The 15,026-nt window shown below is 26.1% G+C and overlaps 1 protein-coding gene across 3 annotated transcripts in view; it reads right to left on the reverse strand.

Annotated features, from left to right (window-relative positions):
• The window catches only part of LOC112600285 (calmodulin-binding transcription activator 1), a 110,291-nt gene that overhangs the window by 14,392 nt on the left and 80,873 nt on the right, over positions 1-15,026 (reverse strand). For all 3 annotated transcript variants that reach the window (XM_025347476.1, XM_025347475.1, XM_025347474.1), the window contains 6 exons: positions 6,677-6,748; positions 5,843-5,987; positions 5,698-5,741; positions 2,587-2,757; positions 1,826-1,945; positions 1,006-1,140 (listed from right to left, as the gene is read on the reverse strand). In XM_025347476.1, coding sequence (XP_025203261.1) covers positions 1,006-1,140; positions 1,826-1,945; positions 2,587-2,757; positions 5,698-5,741; positions 5,843-5,987; positions 6,677-6,748 — 687 coding nt within the window. The remainder of the gene's footprint in view (positions 1-1,005; positions 1,141-1,825; positions 1,946-2,586; positions 2,758-5,697; positions 5,742-5,842; positions 5,988-6,676; positions 6,749-15,026) is intronic.

The raw sequence follows: 15,026 nt of genomic DNA on the forward strand, positions 1-15,026 counted from the left end.
TTACGTGGATATTTAAATAATAAAACTGAAGTTCACAGTCGAAAATAGTCAAGAAATAATAGATATCATAGACTTTTTTTATTTTTTTTATTAACTTTGTGATGATAGATTAAATACGAAGAAAAAATATTATTAACAGGGTAGAAGTAATTTATGTAAAACAAAAGTATATTACAAACTATAATTTTCTGATTATTTGTTTAAAAGTTGAACTTTTAAAAATTAATTTTCAATTATGCCACTATGTGAACATTTTTAATCAATATACTAATTAGGTAATTGTTTTTCTCAACGTCAGAATGCCGAACTATATTATAATGACTTTTGTTTTTGAAATACGAAACAATATTTTTCACAAATTATTTAACATACTATAAGAATTCAATTATGTAAATAGTGGTTCTCATTAATTGTTTTGTATAATTAGAGCAAGGACTTTCAATCGCATATTTTTTTTGGTTTACTTTTTCATATGCAGAGTAAGTAAACAATATATTTCACAACGTTGTTTTTAGTGCATATTTTGACATTTTTGGGTTTAAAAGACATATTTTTTGATTTTTAGTTTGTAGTGTATATTTTGAAGATTTTTCGAAAATCATGTTTTTCAGTGAATATTTTTCTCGATTGAGGACACAAATTATCATATTAAGCTGTTTTTATATTCTCATTAAGAAAAAAGAAACTCATTTTAACATAGTTGCGAATCTGTAGATTAGATTACAATAAAGTTTTTGATGCATAAGTGTATATTTTTAAATGCATATTTGATGATTTTTTAGAGCATGAAAGTCCTTGCTCTACGATATAATATATATATATATATATATATACTCTGTAACCTTTAATTTTGAATGGATTGTAAACAATATTTTTGTGTAGTTTATGGAATGAAAATGTTTATGAAAATATTATAACACTCGTGTCATACTGTAGTCAACTAAATTAAGTATTTTCTTGTTACTACTTTGAGTATAAATTAATGGATCCGAATAAGATACTTACGCAATCGTGCTTGAGTATTATTTGTTGTTGTTGCGGTTGCTGTTGTTGTGGTTGATTGCGAAAATCCCTTGTGGAATTCGACAACAAGTTGTTATTCATTGTAGTGTTCAAGGAGGTTGGTCCACTTTGTGCTTGCTATTTATATTTGTTTTTTTAATAAAGATTATAGCAATATATGATTTAAATATCATAGCTTCTTAATATTAAAATTAATAAATATCGTTGATATTCAATAAATGAGCATTAAGTAAATTTTTCTAAACTTTGCTATTGACTATAATACATTTTAAGTTTACGAGCTTTTAGGGTTGATATTTTTTAAAACGTATAGATGTAAATTGAAAAAAAAGGGAAAGTAGATAATCAATTTTTTGTAAATTAGGTGTCAAGTGTAACTAATCATTGATGAGTAAGTCACGGTAATATATGTGTTAAATTTTAATTCAATAATAAATCATTGCAAATGAAAAACGATTTTGAGTGAAAATAATCTGTTGGCCTATATAATATTACTAAGAATATTTTATGATATAGGTATTTTTATATTGTTATTAAAGGTTAATTTTTTTTTCTAACATTTTTACAGTTGATTGAATTATTAATAATGCCAAAAATATTGCATTTTAAAATGTTATTATGTGCGTTTCTACCACAAATAATGTTTCCAGATACAAAAATAAAAATTCACGTTGTTGTAAAATCAATATACATTCAACGCTCCACTTAAAATTTAAAACAATCTGATTAGTGCCTTTTAATATTAAACTGTGCACCCGCAGAGTTGTGTGATATGGTCCATATCAGTTTTTAACTTGCATACCTTATGATTGGCGTGATTAGCGATCATTAATGTGTTCATCGTGGTCCTGGACGAATTAACGTGGTGGTTGGTGAGCAACATTGTACCGGGACGCGATCGATTCCCAGTCGTTGATGACACCTAAGAAGTATTGTCATAACGTTTTAAGTATTCCAAATCAACGAGGACGTAATACAATTGTATTATTCTCATCACGATAACCAGGGTTCGGGACTTAAAGCATTTATTAATTTGTTTGGTTTAAAATAAATTGGACCGAGTACTATGTAATTTATGATAATGATTAATGATAAGTTACTGCTATTTTATTGTAATAGTTTATCTGTTTTTTTTCTTTATTTTATATGTGCGAGATGATCTAGGCGATATCCTTTTTTTGTCAAACATGAAATGATTTTCGTAATCTTGGAAAAACATACTTAGCAATTTAGCATAGGCACAATTACTTAGTTGATATTTTATAATACAATAATCATATAATATTATATTTTTTTTTTTTGTTAGGAAGGGACTATTTTATTTTACTTTAGAGTTTAAAAGGTAGGTTACTATATTTGAGATTTTTTTTGTTGTGCACTTTTGTGTTTTTAAATGCTTAATTTAATGCATATATAATTAAGTTTTTTAAGTGCCTTTTGATCGCTGATTTTAGGTACTTTGAGTTTCGAACCGTGATGATTATTACTGTTACAACTTACAATTTTTTCTACTAGGCTTATGTCTAGCCCACCGGTATCAACATAATTTATTAAAGGACGTACCTGATTGCTATCTGATGGAGAAATCCGTCTGATCGGGCGCGAGCACGATTGTCCATCCGCACACGTTGAGTCCGGACATCCGCATTCAAGCGTTCGACTAAGTAACGTAGCCCTGGCGTTCTTCTGCCACTCCATCAGCTGTGTGACCATAGCGGCTACGCACTCAGCCGTCTACCGGAAAACGTATTACAATAATACATCAATTCATTGCGTTTGTTTGAGTGTAGTGTACATAAATAATAATCTATATGTATACTGCATTATATTATAATATAGTGTAGCTCACAACATTTCCCTGTTTTCTTATTTAACCGTTAATACAGGAAAAGATAAATCCTGTGGAGTCTATGCCGTATAATATTATATAGGTCATGCTGTCAAAGGATAACAACGTAATCACAGTTGGTACAATTTCACTTTATATGTCGAGCTTTATAATAAGCCAGATTTGAATCATTACGAGATTGCAAGTACTGGTTTCAAGCAAAAGCCACTGTGATCATCGATATACACAGACTGTATAGTTTATTAGAATAGGTAAACTAGCTGATCTCAAGCGAACAGTTTGACATTTCATCGATAATGGGATGCTTAAAACCTTTCAGATGTATTTTATTTGTCAAATTAAAAGAAGTGGTATGATCATTAAATCAATACAAAATAAGTTTATATGACTAAACTTAACTTTTATCATATAAATAATTACTTGAAATAAACTAAAGGCAACTACTTCTGTACTGTCTGTACCTATACAGTATTTAATATTTACATCCAAAAAGTGGTTAATTATTTATATGTACGTAAATGTGTGTAGATTATTTTTAAAACTAACCAAATATCATATTTGTATAATTTTATTCTTTTAAATATTCGTCTTTTCAAAGTTACCTATTAAACTTATTATAGGTAACTTTTTATGTAAAAAAAAAAAAAAAATAAAAATAAAAATGAAGTTGGAAATGAAAAGCTTGAATAACTGTATACAATCTCCATACTTAATTTTATGCAAATATAATTTAAAAGTAAAAATTATTATATTATATTATACAGATACTAAATTACTGTAGTAGGAACCAATAGAATTAATCTGCAGGTTTAATTTTTAAATTTATTTAAAAATATTACAGTATACCTATAACTTTTTCTTTTAAATCGTGAAATAATAACTTTTTAATGACATTTAACAAATTAAATAATTGCACATTTTATTGTAATCATGATTTTTAAGCAAATATTAAAATGTACGGAAAGTTATCGTAAATTGAACAATAATAACGTCAGGTAAAATATCTATGCTAATGATATGAATCATAAAAAAAACTAAAAAACTTATGATAACTTTGAAAAGCAATATTAAAAGTTGAAAATATGCATACAGCAGAACGGCCGTATTTTATATTTGAAAAGTTTGATGTGACGACTTTGTGTAATTTGCATGTTAAGTATTGCATACAAGTATAAAATATTGGTAACTTTTTGCCTACCATATCAATATAAAGAAGTTGATTGTACTTTGTCGTAAACATCTGTTTATTAGTTTCACAGATTACTTTTTTCTTTTTTTATTTGATAAAATGGTAATTTTAAATTTATTATTCATTAAATTTACTATACCTAATAAATTTCAGTTTCATAAGCTACCATTTTCTATTCCATCTGTAATTATTTGAAAATTGAAATTAATTCAAAAACTCGTCTACATTTTTATAGAAATAACTACCAATAATTTTACAATAAATTATGCAAAAACTAATTTATTCATATTTACTATTAAATTTAAAAAAAAATAAAATATTTAGAACTGTTCAAAGTTTAAGTAAGTAGGCAAATATTAAAATATTTAGGATGTATAAAACTAATTGTATTATTTTTATAACAGCTATAAGTGCCATTTAAGCTTGATTGAGAATTTAGTTGTAGAAAATTGTGAAATTTAAAAATAAATTATCATCGTAGTATATAAAAATATTTGTTAAAACTATTAGAAGTCTGATTTATGATAACCATTATTCAATTCAGGAGGTTGTTTTAATTTATCTTTGTATTTTCTGCTACTATGTTTACGATAACTTAGATATAGACTATAATATTTCATTTTCTTGTTATCGATAAGGTATCTACTACAATAAAATATATTTTTAATAAATATTCTACTTATAACATATTCTGTTTATCTGTAAATTATTTTAAAATTACGTTTTTCAATTAGAATTATATACTATAAGTTAAAAAATAAATTTATTATTGCTAAGCTAACTTTTTCAAACTGTCTGTTAATAATAATTTTTCAAGTACAATATTAATCGTCTTTTTTTTTTTTTTAATTTAATGTGACCGCACTATTACCGTCACTGTCCTTAACTGAGGTCCGTTAAAAATAAATCGTGCGTCGAAAGAAAACTTTTTTTTGATTAATTGAATAGGGCACAACCTATTTTGTTTTTATATTATTTAATTTAAAAAACTAAATAAAAATCATTACATGCATAGGAAATGGAGAATTTTGTAAAGTTTTATAAATAAAATAATATTTTAAATATAAATAAGTAAATATTTTAAAATAAATTACCTGTTCAAATAAATATGTTTTAAATATATAATATTTTTTGTTTAAAAATGTTGTCATTTTATTTTGATCAGTTTGGGCAATTTAAATGCATTTAGGTTAAGTAGATAGAGTAGGTAAAACTCATAAAATAAATAAATTATCATTATTACTATTATTTAGTGTAGTTTTTTTTTACTGAATTTTTAATTAAAAAAATAATAACCAGATAACCGAAAAAGTTTTTTTGTTTATTCCGATAAAAAAAAAAAAAAAAATTATATGTTTTTTCTGTGATACATGCAACTAATAATTTATTATAAATATTTATATATATATATATATATATATATATTTTTAAATGTTCAATCAAGGAAATTTTTCTTTATTTAAATACAATTATAATAGTTAAAATGTAATTTGTATATTATTTTAAAAATAAAAAATACATTTACAAATATTTCATAAAGTCATTTACGATGTATCGTGTACGAGAGGTGTTTATTATATTTTAAACGGGCTTGTTGACCCAATTTAATTTTGTTTGAAGCACTACAAGTACTTACCGATACTTCCATTTCGTTGCTAAGGTCAGGGTCTTCCTCGTAAACTATAAAAAATAATAAACAAAAGATATTTTTCAATACTATGAAGAAATAATTCTATAATTTAGTCATTGTACGAAATAATTTGAATTCTTAGGGTACTTACACATGGGTTTTAACTGAGATAGTAATTCGTCTTTCGTCCACTCTTTACGATCAGCCCACAATGCGAGGCTTGGTGAAATTACCGATAATTTATTGTCATCCGGATACGGTACATTTAAATAGTGTACCAACACCATATCAGGATTCTGATGACAACGAGAAGTAAACACGCATTACAATTTACAACAGTTCGATATAGTTATGAAAAAAAAACTGAATCGTCATTGACGCTTGCGTTTAAATTTAAATTTTAAATTTTTATGGTTTCAGAAAATAAAAAAATAAAAAATTTATGTGATTTTAAGAACTTATAGTTTTAACACGCTTTGTTATACCTAATCGATAAATATGTACAGTTTATTACAGAAATAAAATATGTTTCCAGTATTCCCTATTGACTTCACACATTTTATTAACTTTGGATTTATCGTTATTCATAAAGTTTTAAAAATCCAATGAAAATGCAGTGACAGTTTTGTGTAGCGTAATATTATGTATTCTAAAAACAATTATGATCGGTTGATTTTTATGTTATTTTATGGAAAAAAAGATAAGAATTTTCTGATTTTGAAATATCCATTTGAGAGTACAGTAAACCGTGCGTAAAATATTAAATCAGACGCATCTATAGCATCAATATGTGAATTTTAAAACATAAAATCTATAAATATTAAAACAAATAGATTCTCTTAAAATTAAAGTAATGTCTGTAGTTTTATTTTTATTAAAAAATCGAATACTTGTTTGTTGAAATTAAACTGTTTTAAAATATTTTTTGAAATAATAGTATTGTATATTTTTCATTTGTTCATGTTCATAATGCATGAGCACTCACTTGCAATAACCAATAACATCTTCTGTGAAATGTCGGAAGTATCGCTGAATGTACATAGCACCCGTAAATACACTAAAAAAAAAAAAAAAAACAATATTTATATTATATAATTTAGATTGGTGGAATGGAATGGGACTACCCATGAAAAAATAATAAGCTGAGTAAAATAAAGAAAGAGGAAAAAGTAAACTTCATCTTATTTCGTGGACATGATTCAACGTTATTGTACACATATTATTGTTCTAACGTGTAGTTTGATTTGGTATGCAGGTCATAAGTGTACAATTGTATCATTTTGTTATTTAATATGGTTAAAATAAATATATGTAATATGCCATTATCTAAAGCCATATTGTTCCATTAGTTTTCCGTGTTTACATAAAAAAAAAAAAAAATAATAATAATAAATAGTTTAAGCCCTTTTATTGGAAACGATTTTAAATTTGATGACGGTAGACACGTCATCGATCGTCAAAAATGAGATTATGTCATCGAATTTAAAGAGTAAGATGAGCGAATTAAGTATACGAATAATAATCATGAAAACTCACTGCCATAATGTGTATGCTACGATAAACTTGTATACTAATCGTATTGATTTAGCGTTAATCCATAGAGGGAGAAGGAGTTAAGGCCCAGGTCCTGGTTTTTATATTTAGGCTTAGGGTGTTTAGTATGAAAACAAAATTATTTTTAAAAGTTATATAATTACATAGCATTTAAAAGCATTTTGTTTTATAGAGAGATAAAGGAAGAATATTTTAGAAATAAAAAACGATAAAAGTACACTTAATATAATAATATGCATTTTACAAGTGAGTAAATGTCGTGGTAAACTGTCAAGTATATGATAATTGGGTTACAATTATAGGACAATAAAACTCCAAACTTTTTTTTTCCATGAACTACTCTTAGCAATAATTTGCTTCGTGGAAATATGGTTTCATCTATTTGCGGTTAGGTTAATAATTCAAAAACAAAACAATTTTTTTGGTTCTACTGAAAGATATTATTGGATTTAATTCTTCTGATGTTTGGTAGTTTTGATTCAATTAATATGAACAATAAAAATATGACATAATATACCTAATATTTTAAAAATTACTTTAAATGGACATTTATATTATATTTTGCACTAGGCTATACAAGTTCTAAGGGGTGGTCTAGCCATAAGTGCCATGTGCTTAGTATCATAAATCAAATTTTTGTTTTTAAAGTAACAATGTTTAAACTGGAGCTAAAGCTGTAGACGGATATATTAATTTATACTGTGTGAGTGGTTAAAACAAGGATAATGAACACTAAATGTGTGCCTATTTATATATTATTGCTGTTTTAATAATGATTTTTGTGAAAGAAGTTTTATATTTAGTATTCTAATAAATTTTATAATAAATAAAATAATTTCAAATAATTTAATAAGATTAAATACGTATTAAAATAACGGTTATATTTTATTCTACTTTATGTTAAAAAAATGTGTTTTTTAAACGAGTATAATAAACAAATTTGTCTTAAAGTAAAAAGTTTAGTAAAAAAAATAAAAAAGCTATCATATTTTATAACAACTTAGTCTGAACAGGAAATTACAAAATGCACTACTTAGTCGTACACAACTTTAACGGGCAATTAAATTTCGGTAAATGCGCGACGTGTACGGATACTTATATTATTCTCTTGCAAGGTGTTCCGGCGACCGTCGGTTCCAGTTGGTCGCGTTCGCGAAAGTCCATCTCAAGAAAATCGTAATTGGCGTCTTCGAAATCATTGTACGTAAAATTGGAGTAATTTTAATTGGATACGGGTCACGAGACGGACAGGAATTGACATGAAACGCGTCCGAAACGTGGATTATGAATGGGTTACACTCGCTCACCATGACATCGCATACAGTTGGCACGCCCAAGTGAGGCGTTAACTCCCTGTAGGCCACAACAAGTAGGAAATTTAATCTTAAAGTTTAAACTCTGTGTTTGGAGTTGCCCAAGAAACCTGAGCAGTGTCTTGGCATAATTATAGGAATTCATCCTGGCGAAGAACATTATATTTTTTTACGCTTTAAGTCTCCGAGCACGGGTGCAGGCACACAAGCCACTAGGGGTTCGGATCCAAAGCGAATAATGTAATACAGAGTATGCTATGTATGGTTTTTACATTCATTGATAATTTATAAATTAAAATTCTAAAAAATAAGAATTTTTAAATGTAACTAAAGATATTAAACATTTTTTAGATTTTATTGTTCTACTCAAATCTTAAGGAATGTCCTGTAGTGATACAAACTTTTGTTTTTTTCAAATGAAAACCACCCTTTTTTACTGTAAATTGTTTAGTTAATATTTTTGAAAATGTTGATGTACCTTATTATAAAATTCAAACGAGAATTTTTTCAATTATTAAAATATTTATACTAAGAATAATAGTTGTTAAAAATGGTTTTTAAAAAATATTAAATAAATATATTAATATAAATCACTAAAATGTCCACAACTCCCATATCTTCTTCATTCACTTTCGTAAATCTGTTATTCTTAGTACACAAAGTTAAACAATTCAAAAAGTAGTCTAAATTTAAATTTTAAAAAGTCAATTTTTTACTAAATAAATTATAATAGAAAAGAGGAGCCTCTTTAAAAAATTAATAGAAATTTGATTCACTACAGAATACTTGCATAAAAAATCTTAAGTGTTTGAAAACACGATCTTAGTCTATTTAAAAATTCTAAGAATTATATTGGCTAAGCTTGCTTTAAAAAACTTTCTGTAGATTCTCCAGTCTAAAAATTTAACATTAGTTGGGTTTCACCTTAAAAATTATTATCTACAAGTTAGGCTCTCAGTTTGTAATATATTACATGCTAACTTCTACTAGTTATAGGTAATAGTTAATAAGCAAGTTATAGACATATTATATAAGTAGGGCACGGATGTTGTAGTAATAAAAAACTAGTAAAATTGATTGCAGTATTGCACTAAAAAATAACAACGTTTCATTATAAATTATAATTAAAAATTTATAATTTTATTTTAATTTTACCAAAAAAATATTTTTTACATTTTATAATGATAAATAATTAATAATCTATACGTATACTAAACATATTAAATATGTTATATGATATAAGCGTGTGCAGACTGTAACATAATAAAGAATGAGTATTTATTAGTTATTACCCACGAGTTACATTCTATAAAATTATCAATACATATTTTAAATTATTTTGGTCATAATGTGATATTAAGAATGCACTATAACGTAAAATTATATGCTTAACAAATTACAAGAAAACAGATAATGAATGATTTTATGAAATTAATATTATTTAAAAATATAATATATCCATATTTATTTAAATTATTTTAAAAACGTTAAACATTTATTTTAAATACATATGACTTGTAAGTAATAACTAATAGTAAATGTAGTAAATATTACATTTTAATGAGTTAAATTAAATTTATAAAATTGGTAATAAGCTGAAATCTGTAATTATAAGGTATAATAAATTATAGACAAAAATAAATTATATGTTGAGATGGATATGTGATTAGTTGCAAAAGCGAACATAGGAAAGGTAAGTGGTCTGAGAACCTGTTACTAACCTATAAATCATCGATATTAAAATATAATAAAGTATGAGTTATGGCTTTATCCATATATTTAAGATTTCAACACAACTTAATTTGCATTGATAACTCTGTGATAGTAATCAACATTATTGGTGGATAAACGATAGTACAAATGCAGTGCTATTAAAAGTATAATACTGTTTGGAAATTTATCGCCAGTTTGTCGCTCTACCGTTGTAAGTTGTAACATTATTAAAATTATTATAAATTAATATTAACATTATTCGCTATAATGTAAAAAAAAAATTATAGATGTCCGTAAGATTTACCTTTATATTTCTATTGCATGAGGTGGGAGAATGATTGATTGATATGGAATCTCTTTAACTATGTTTGACGATATAAAATAGTTTGTTGCCATATATTATAAATAATCATAATAGTAATAATAATAAACGTTATTGGTTTGGTTGCATACATTAGTTATCGTCTTTTAAGTTTACGTCGAATGGAAAATCGTAACAACGTAATATGTAAAATAATAGTAATGATAATAATAATTCTATTATCATCATCGACATATTTATTATAATACATTATTATGTATTGGGATGTATATATATATATATTATATACCTACGTACGTTTTGTACAAAACATAAACAATAATTGAAAAATGTCGCACGTCCGGTTGTCTGGCCGACTGTCTGCACGTACGGTAGACAGAGATTGCGATAAACCATGGTGTATATAGGCTGTCTCAGTAGATTTACGGTTGGGGGGTTGGAGAGTATGATGGGGTGCAAAAGTGGTTGTAAGGGGTGCACGTCACGTAAAAAACGAAAGAAAGAAAAACGTCAACGAGACATTTACATTTTCCGACAAGACGTTCGGTACGGACAATGAAACTTATTTTTGTGTACAGTGAAATTATTGTTGACTGTGAATGTATAATAATAATAATAATAATAATAATAATATTATATTGTCGACATAATAATAATAGTATGTGATATAGCTGCCGAACTTAAAATACAGTTCTACGTTATAAAATAATTATAAATAACATAAATTATAATTTAACAATTGTGAATATATTACACGCAATGGTAATATATTACACACTATGATATGACTGTTTGGATAATACGTAGATTTAATAAATAATGAAAATTTGTTTCCATAGAATGGAGAAAGATTTAAAAATATTCAATTTCTCCAGAACTCAGATCTTCATATAAATATGCCCAAAATAATATTTGTAATTCTTTGTGGCTTAATATTATTTCCATAATATCATGTCGTTTACAGTTGCGTATAATGTACCATCTTAGCTCATTAAGGTTGACACTGGCAACGATTCACACATGGTATCAACTGAGATTAAAGCTATTTTATTCATGAACAGTATAAAAAAAATATTTAAAATAAAGTTATAGTGTCCAACTGACAGTGGTATAATACGCAAGACCTCTGCCAGTGTGTAGTAGTAGATTAGAAAAAAGCTTTTTGAATGTTTTCGCAGTAGGTACGCAACAAAAATATTATAGCCAGCGTTACTATATTATACAAAAACCGTCTTGCGACTGTAGAATAATTATAAAAATAATTAAAACACCGTTGCCTCGCTCTCACAACGTTCAGTTATAATTTACAGGGTGATTCGCCAAGCTATATTCTCGCCACTTCCATTTTCTTTTTTTTTTAATAATGCAAATTTAAGTTCTCATTTGAAAAATAAAACATTGCATTTTCATAAACCTAATTCATTATTAAATGAAAAAGTTTGATGAATATACTTGATGAATCACCTGTATGTATAAGTATATTAAATTAGTATTTATTAATTTAACAGCGCAAACTGCAAAATGCATAATAATATATAAAAACTCGAACGAATTGCGTTTGACAACGTATCGTCGAATATTTCACATTGATAGGTAATTAACCTTTAATATGCGTTCGATTCATAATGACGGATATTATGATATACGTATACGGTTCGGAAATTTATGAATTATGACGACTGCAGTAGTACCCATACTGCTAAGGTTGTGGTACGGTCTCGATTATATCGTATTGTATTGATGGATCAAAGTATTTCTGTTTTGTATTCGCAGAGTCGCAGCGTACGATATCATACAATTCAAATTTGGTGTGTGCATTTTGCATTCACTGTACAAGTGTAAAACAACCAGTTGATACAGGATTTTAATTTGTCGAGAAAACATATTTTTGGCATCTATACACGTATTAAGTAAATAAAATGTTATATTAATTAGGAAATAGAAATGATAATATTTAAAATACTTAATAGCGCACAATTCTTGATATTTTTTTGAAATTATAGTACATAATATCTTGTATATTATTACGTGATAAATATCTCAAGTTTAAAGTATATATAAATATATACGATATTATTATCTAAAAAGATTTTTGTCAGATTTTTGAAGTCCTATAAATTTTAACTTTAGTCATAAATGGTAATTGATATTTTCAAAGATTATTCAAATTACACCTATGATTTTTGATTGTATTTAAATTCAATTATTATAGTACAGAAAAAAAGCTGGTTTCCAAAGTACAAAAATTTATTGTTAAATTAACTATAATGATATGTTATAGCTTTTTTCCTGCAATTGGAACTAAAAAAATAACATCGTAGTGCGCCTAAAAAAAGCATATATCCTATTAAAACGTAGATCTCGGAATAATATATTCGTATTATAAAATAGGTCCTTAATTTAAAATGGCAATCAATAGATATTTTTCTAGGCGGAAAATATATAATATTATTTTCTGTCGCTTTCAATTCTCCGTCCAGTAATTCCTGACGGTCAAACAGAATATCGTCCTAGCTTCGTAATTTACGATGACGTTTTTGTGCATGATGTGTCGCCTTCGCCCAAGTAAAAGTGATTTGACCACACAATATATGTCAAAACTTTCGAAGAATACGATTAAAAACGAAAGCATAAGCACTCCACTTGGATAATGGTGTTCATATAGTGTAGTCAGATGTCGTTTGCCAAAAAAAAAAAAAAAAAATGGAATTTTTGTCCAGAATGTGTCAGCGTCATACATTATTTCTGGACAACACTAATACAATTTAGTAAGAGGGTAACGCTACATCTTGAGTATAATGAAAGATAACATAATGTGATTTTAAGTCGGGGTGATAATCGATCGAATAGAATTTTTCTATGTAATTAGGTAACTATTGATAATTGCTAACGAAATCGTACAATTCTTTAACTAACTATAGTATAAATTAGAAACTCGACAGTTGTCAGCTATGTCTATCGAGGATGTCAAAATTATCATTCATTATCATTCACTATTTTCTGCTAGAATACTTGATACCTACTTAAAACGTAATTTATTTATATTAAAGTTCATTCAACGTCAAAATGTAGTTTCTAATAATATACCTACTTAATATATATGAGTTTTCATTATGATAAATAGAAAGCGACCTACACACTCATGTACCGAAATTGCCTATACACTCGCCGTTCAACGTATATAAACAATGATGTTTGATAAGGATAATAAACAACAATATTTTCTTTATTTTTTTCCTTACACCATAGTTCAGTTTTGTGCATGCGTTAAAGACTCTGAGAGTTCCAATTCCTTGAAATATCTTTTACAAGTGTACAGATAACGCATAACGAAATTAGATATATATATATATAGGTACACTAAAAATTTGAGGCAACAGTTTTTACGTTGAGATCTTGAAAATGTATAGTTATTAAATTGATTTAAACTCAATATAACTCTATGACTTCTATGTATAATTTTAATTTTAATTTATATATTATTATTTTATTATTTATTGCTGTGTAAGTTAAATTTTGATTGTTAACATTATTTTATTTCAGTATGTTATAGTGATTTCATTAAGGTATGGATTTGTATGTATTAATATGAAACTGATAACTGACTATTTTGAGCCTCATGAGTTCATGATATTCCGTATTTGAGCTTAAAATTAGTCATAAGGTACATGTATTTTTTTTTTGTGTGTTATTTTATATGTTATGTTAATTAAATATTTTATTTATTTATTTTTTTACGTCATCTACAAAAAAAATCAGGTGAAAATAAGGGAAATAATCACAAGAAAAATGTTGTTAGCTTAGTAGTTGTTTAAGTGGAGAGGAATGCGGGTATAATATTTTAAAGTTCACTATGGCAGCAATTCAAAAACTTGCCACAGTCTCAGCCATACTGAATTAGGATTTAGAAGCTTTGAAGTTTGTGCCTATATTCTATAACTTCTGTAGACGGCTCTTCAGTCACTACAAAAAAAAAGTTTTGCAACCCAATCAGCGCCCTTTGCCTTTGATAACATCAAAAAGTATACGGTAGTCATTTTTTGACGACAATGAGAATCCATTATAAATTGAAATTGTTTTCATTTTTTGAACTTTGTATTTTTAATTACATATTTAAATAAATATTAATAAATTTAATATATGTGCATAATTTTTAATTTTAAATTAAAAATAATTCCGCACTCTAAATATATTATTAACGAAAAAAAGTAGTTAGTTCTTTACTTAGATTTTTACAAAAATGTGTAATAGAATCTTAGACATTTGCATCATTTTAGACTTATAAATCAATATAATAAATGATTTTAAATTTAAACATATATACATTTTAAATATTTTTTTAAGAAAAAGTCAATATAAGATATTTTGTAGTATTCACTTTTAATGAAAATAACAGTAAAATAAACTACAAAATACACTATGAATGAAAACTC

The sequence above is a fragment of the Melanaphis sacchari genome, unplaced genomic scaffold (genome assembly GCF_002803265.2).
Source record: "Melanaphis sacchari strain LSU unplaced genomic scaffold, SCAv2.0 Contig62_pilon_pilon, whole genome shotgun sequence".
NCBI classification, from domain to species: domain Eukaryota; kingdom Metazoa; phylum Arthropoda; class Insecta; order Hemiptera; family Aphididae; genus Melanaphis; species Melanaphis sacchari.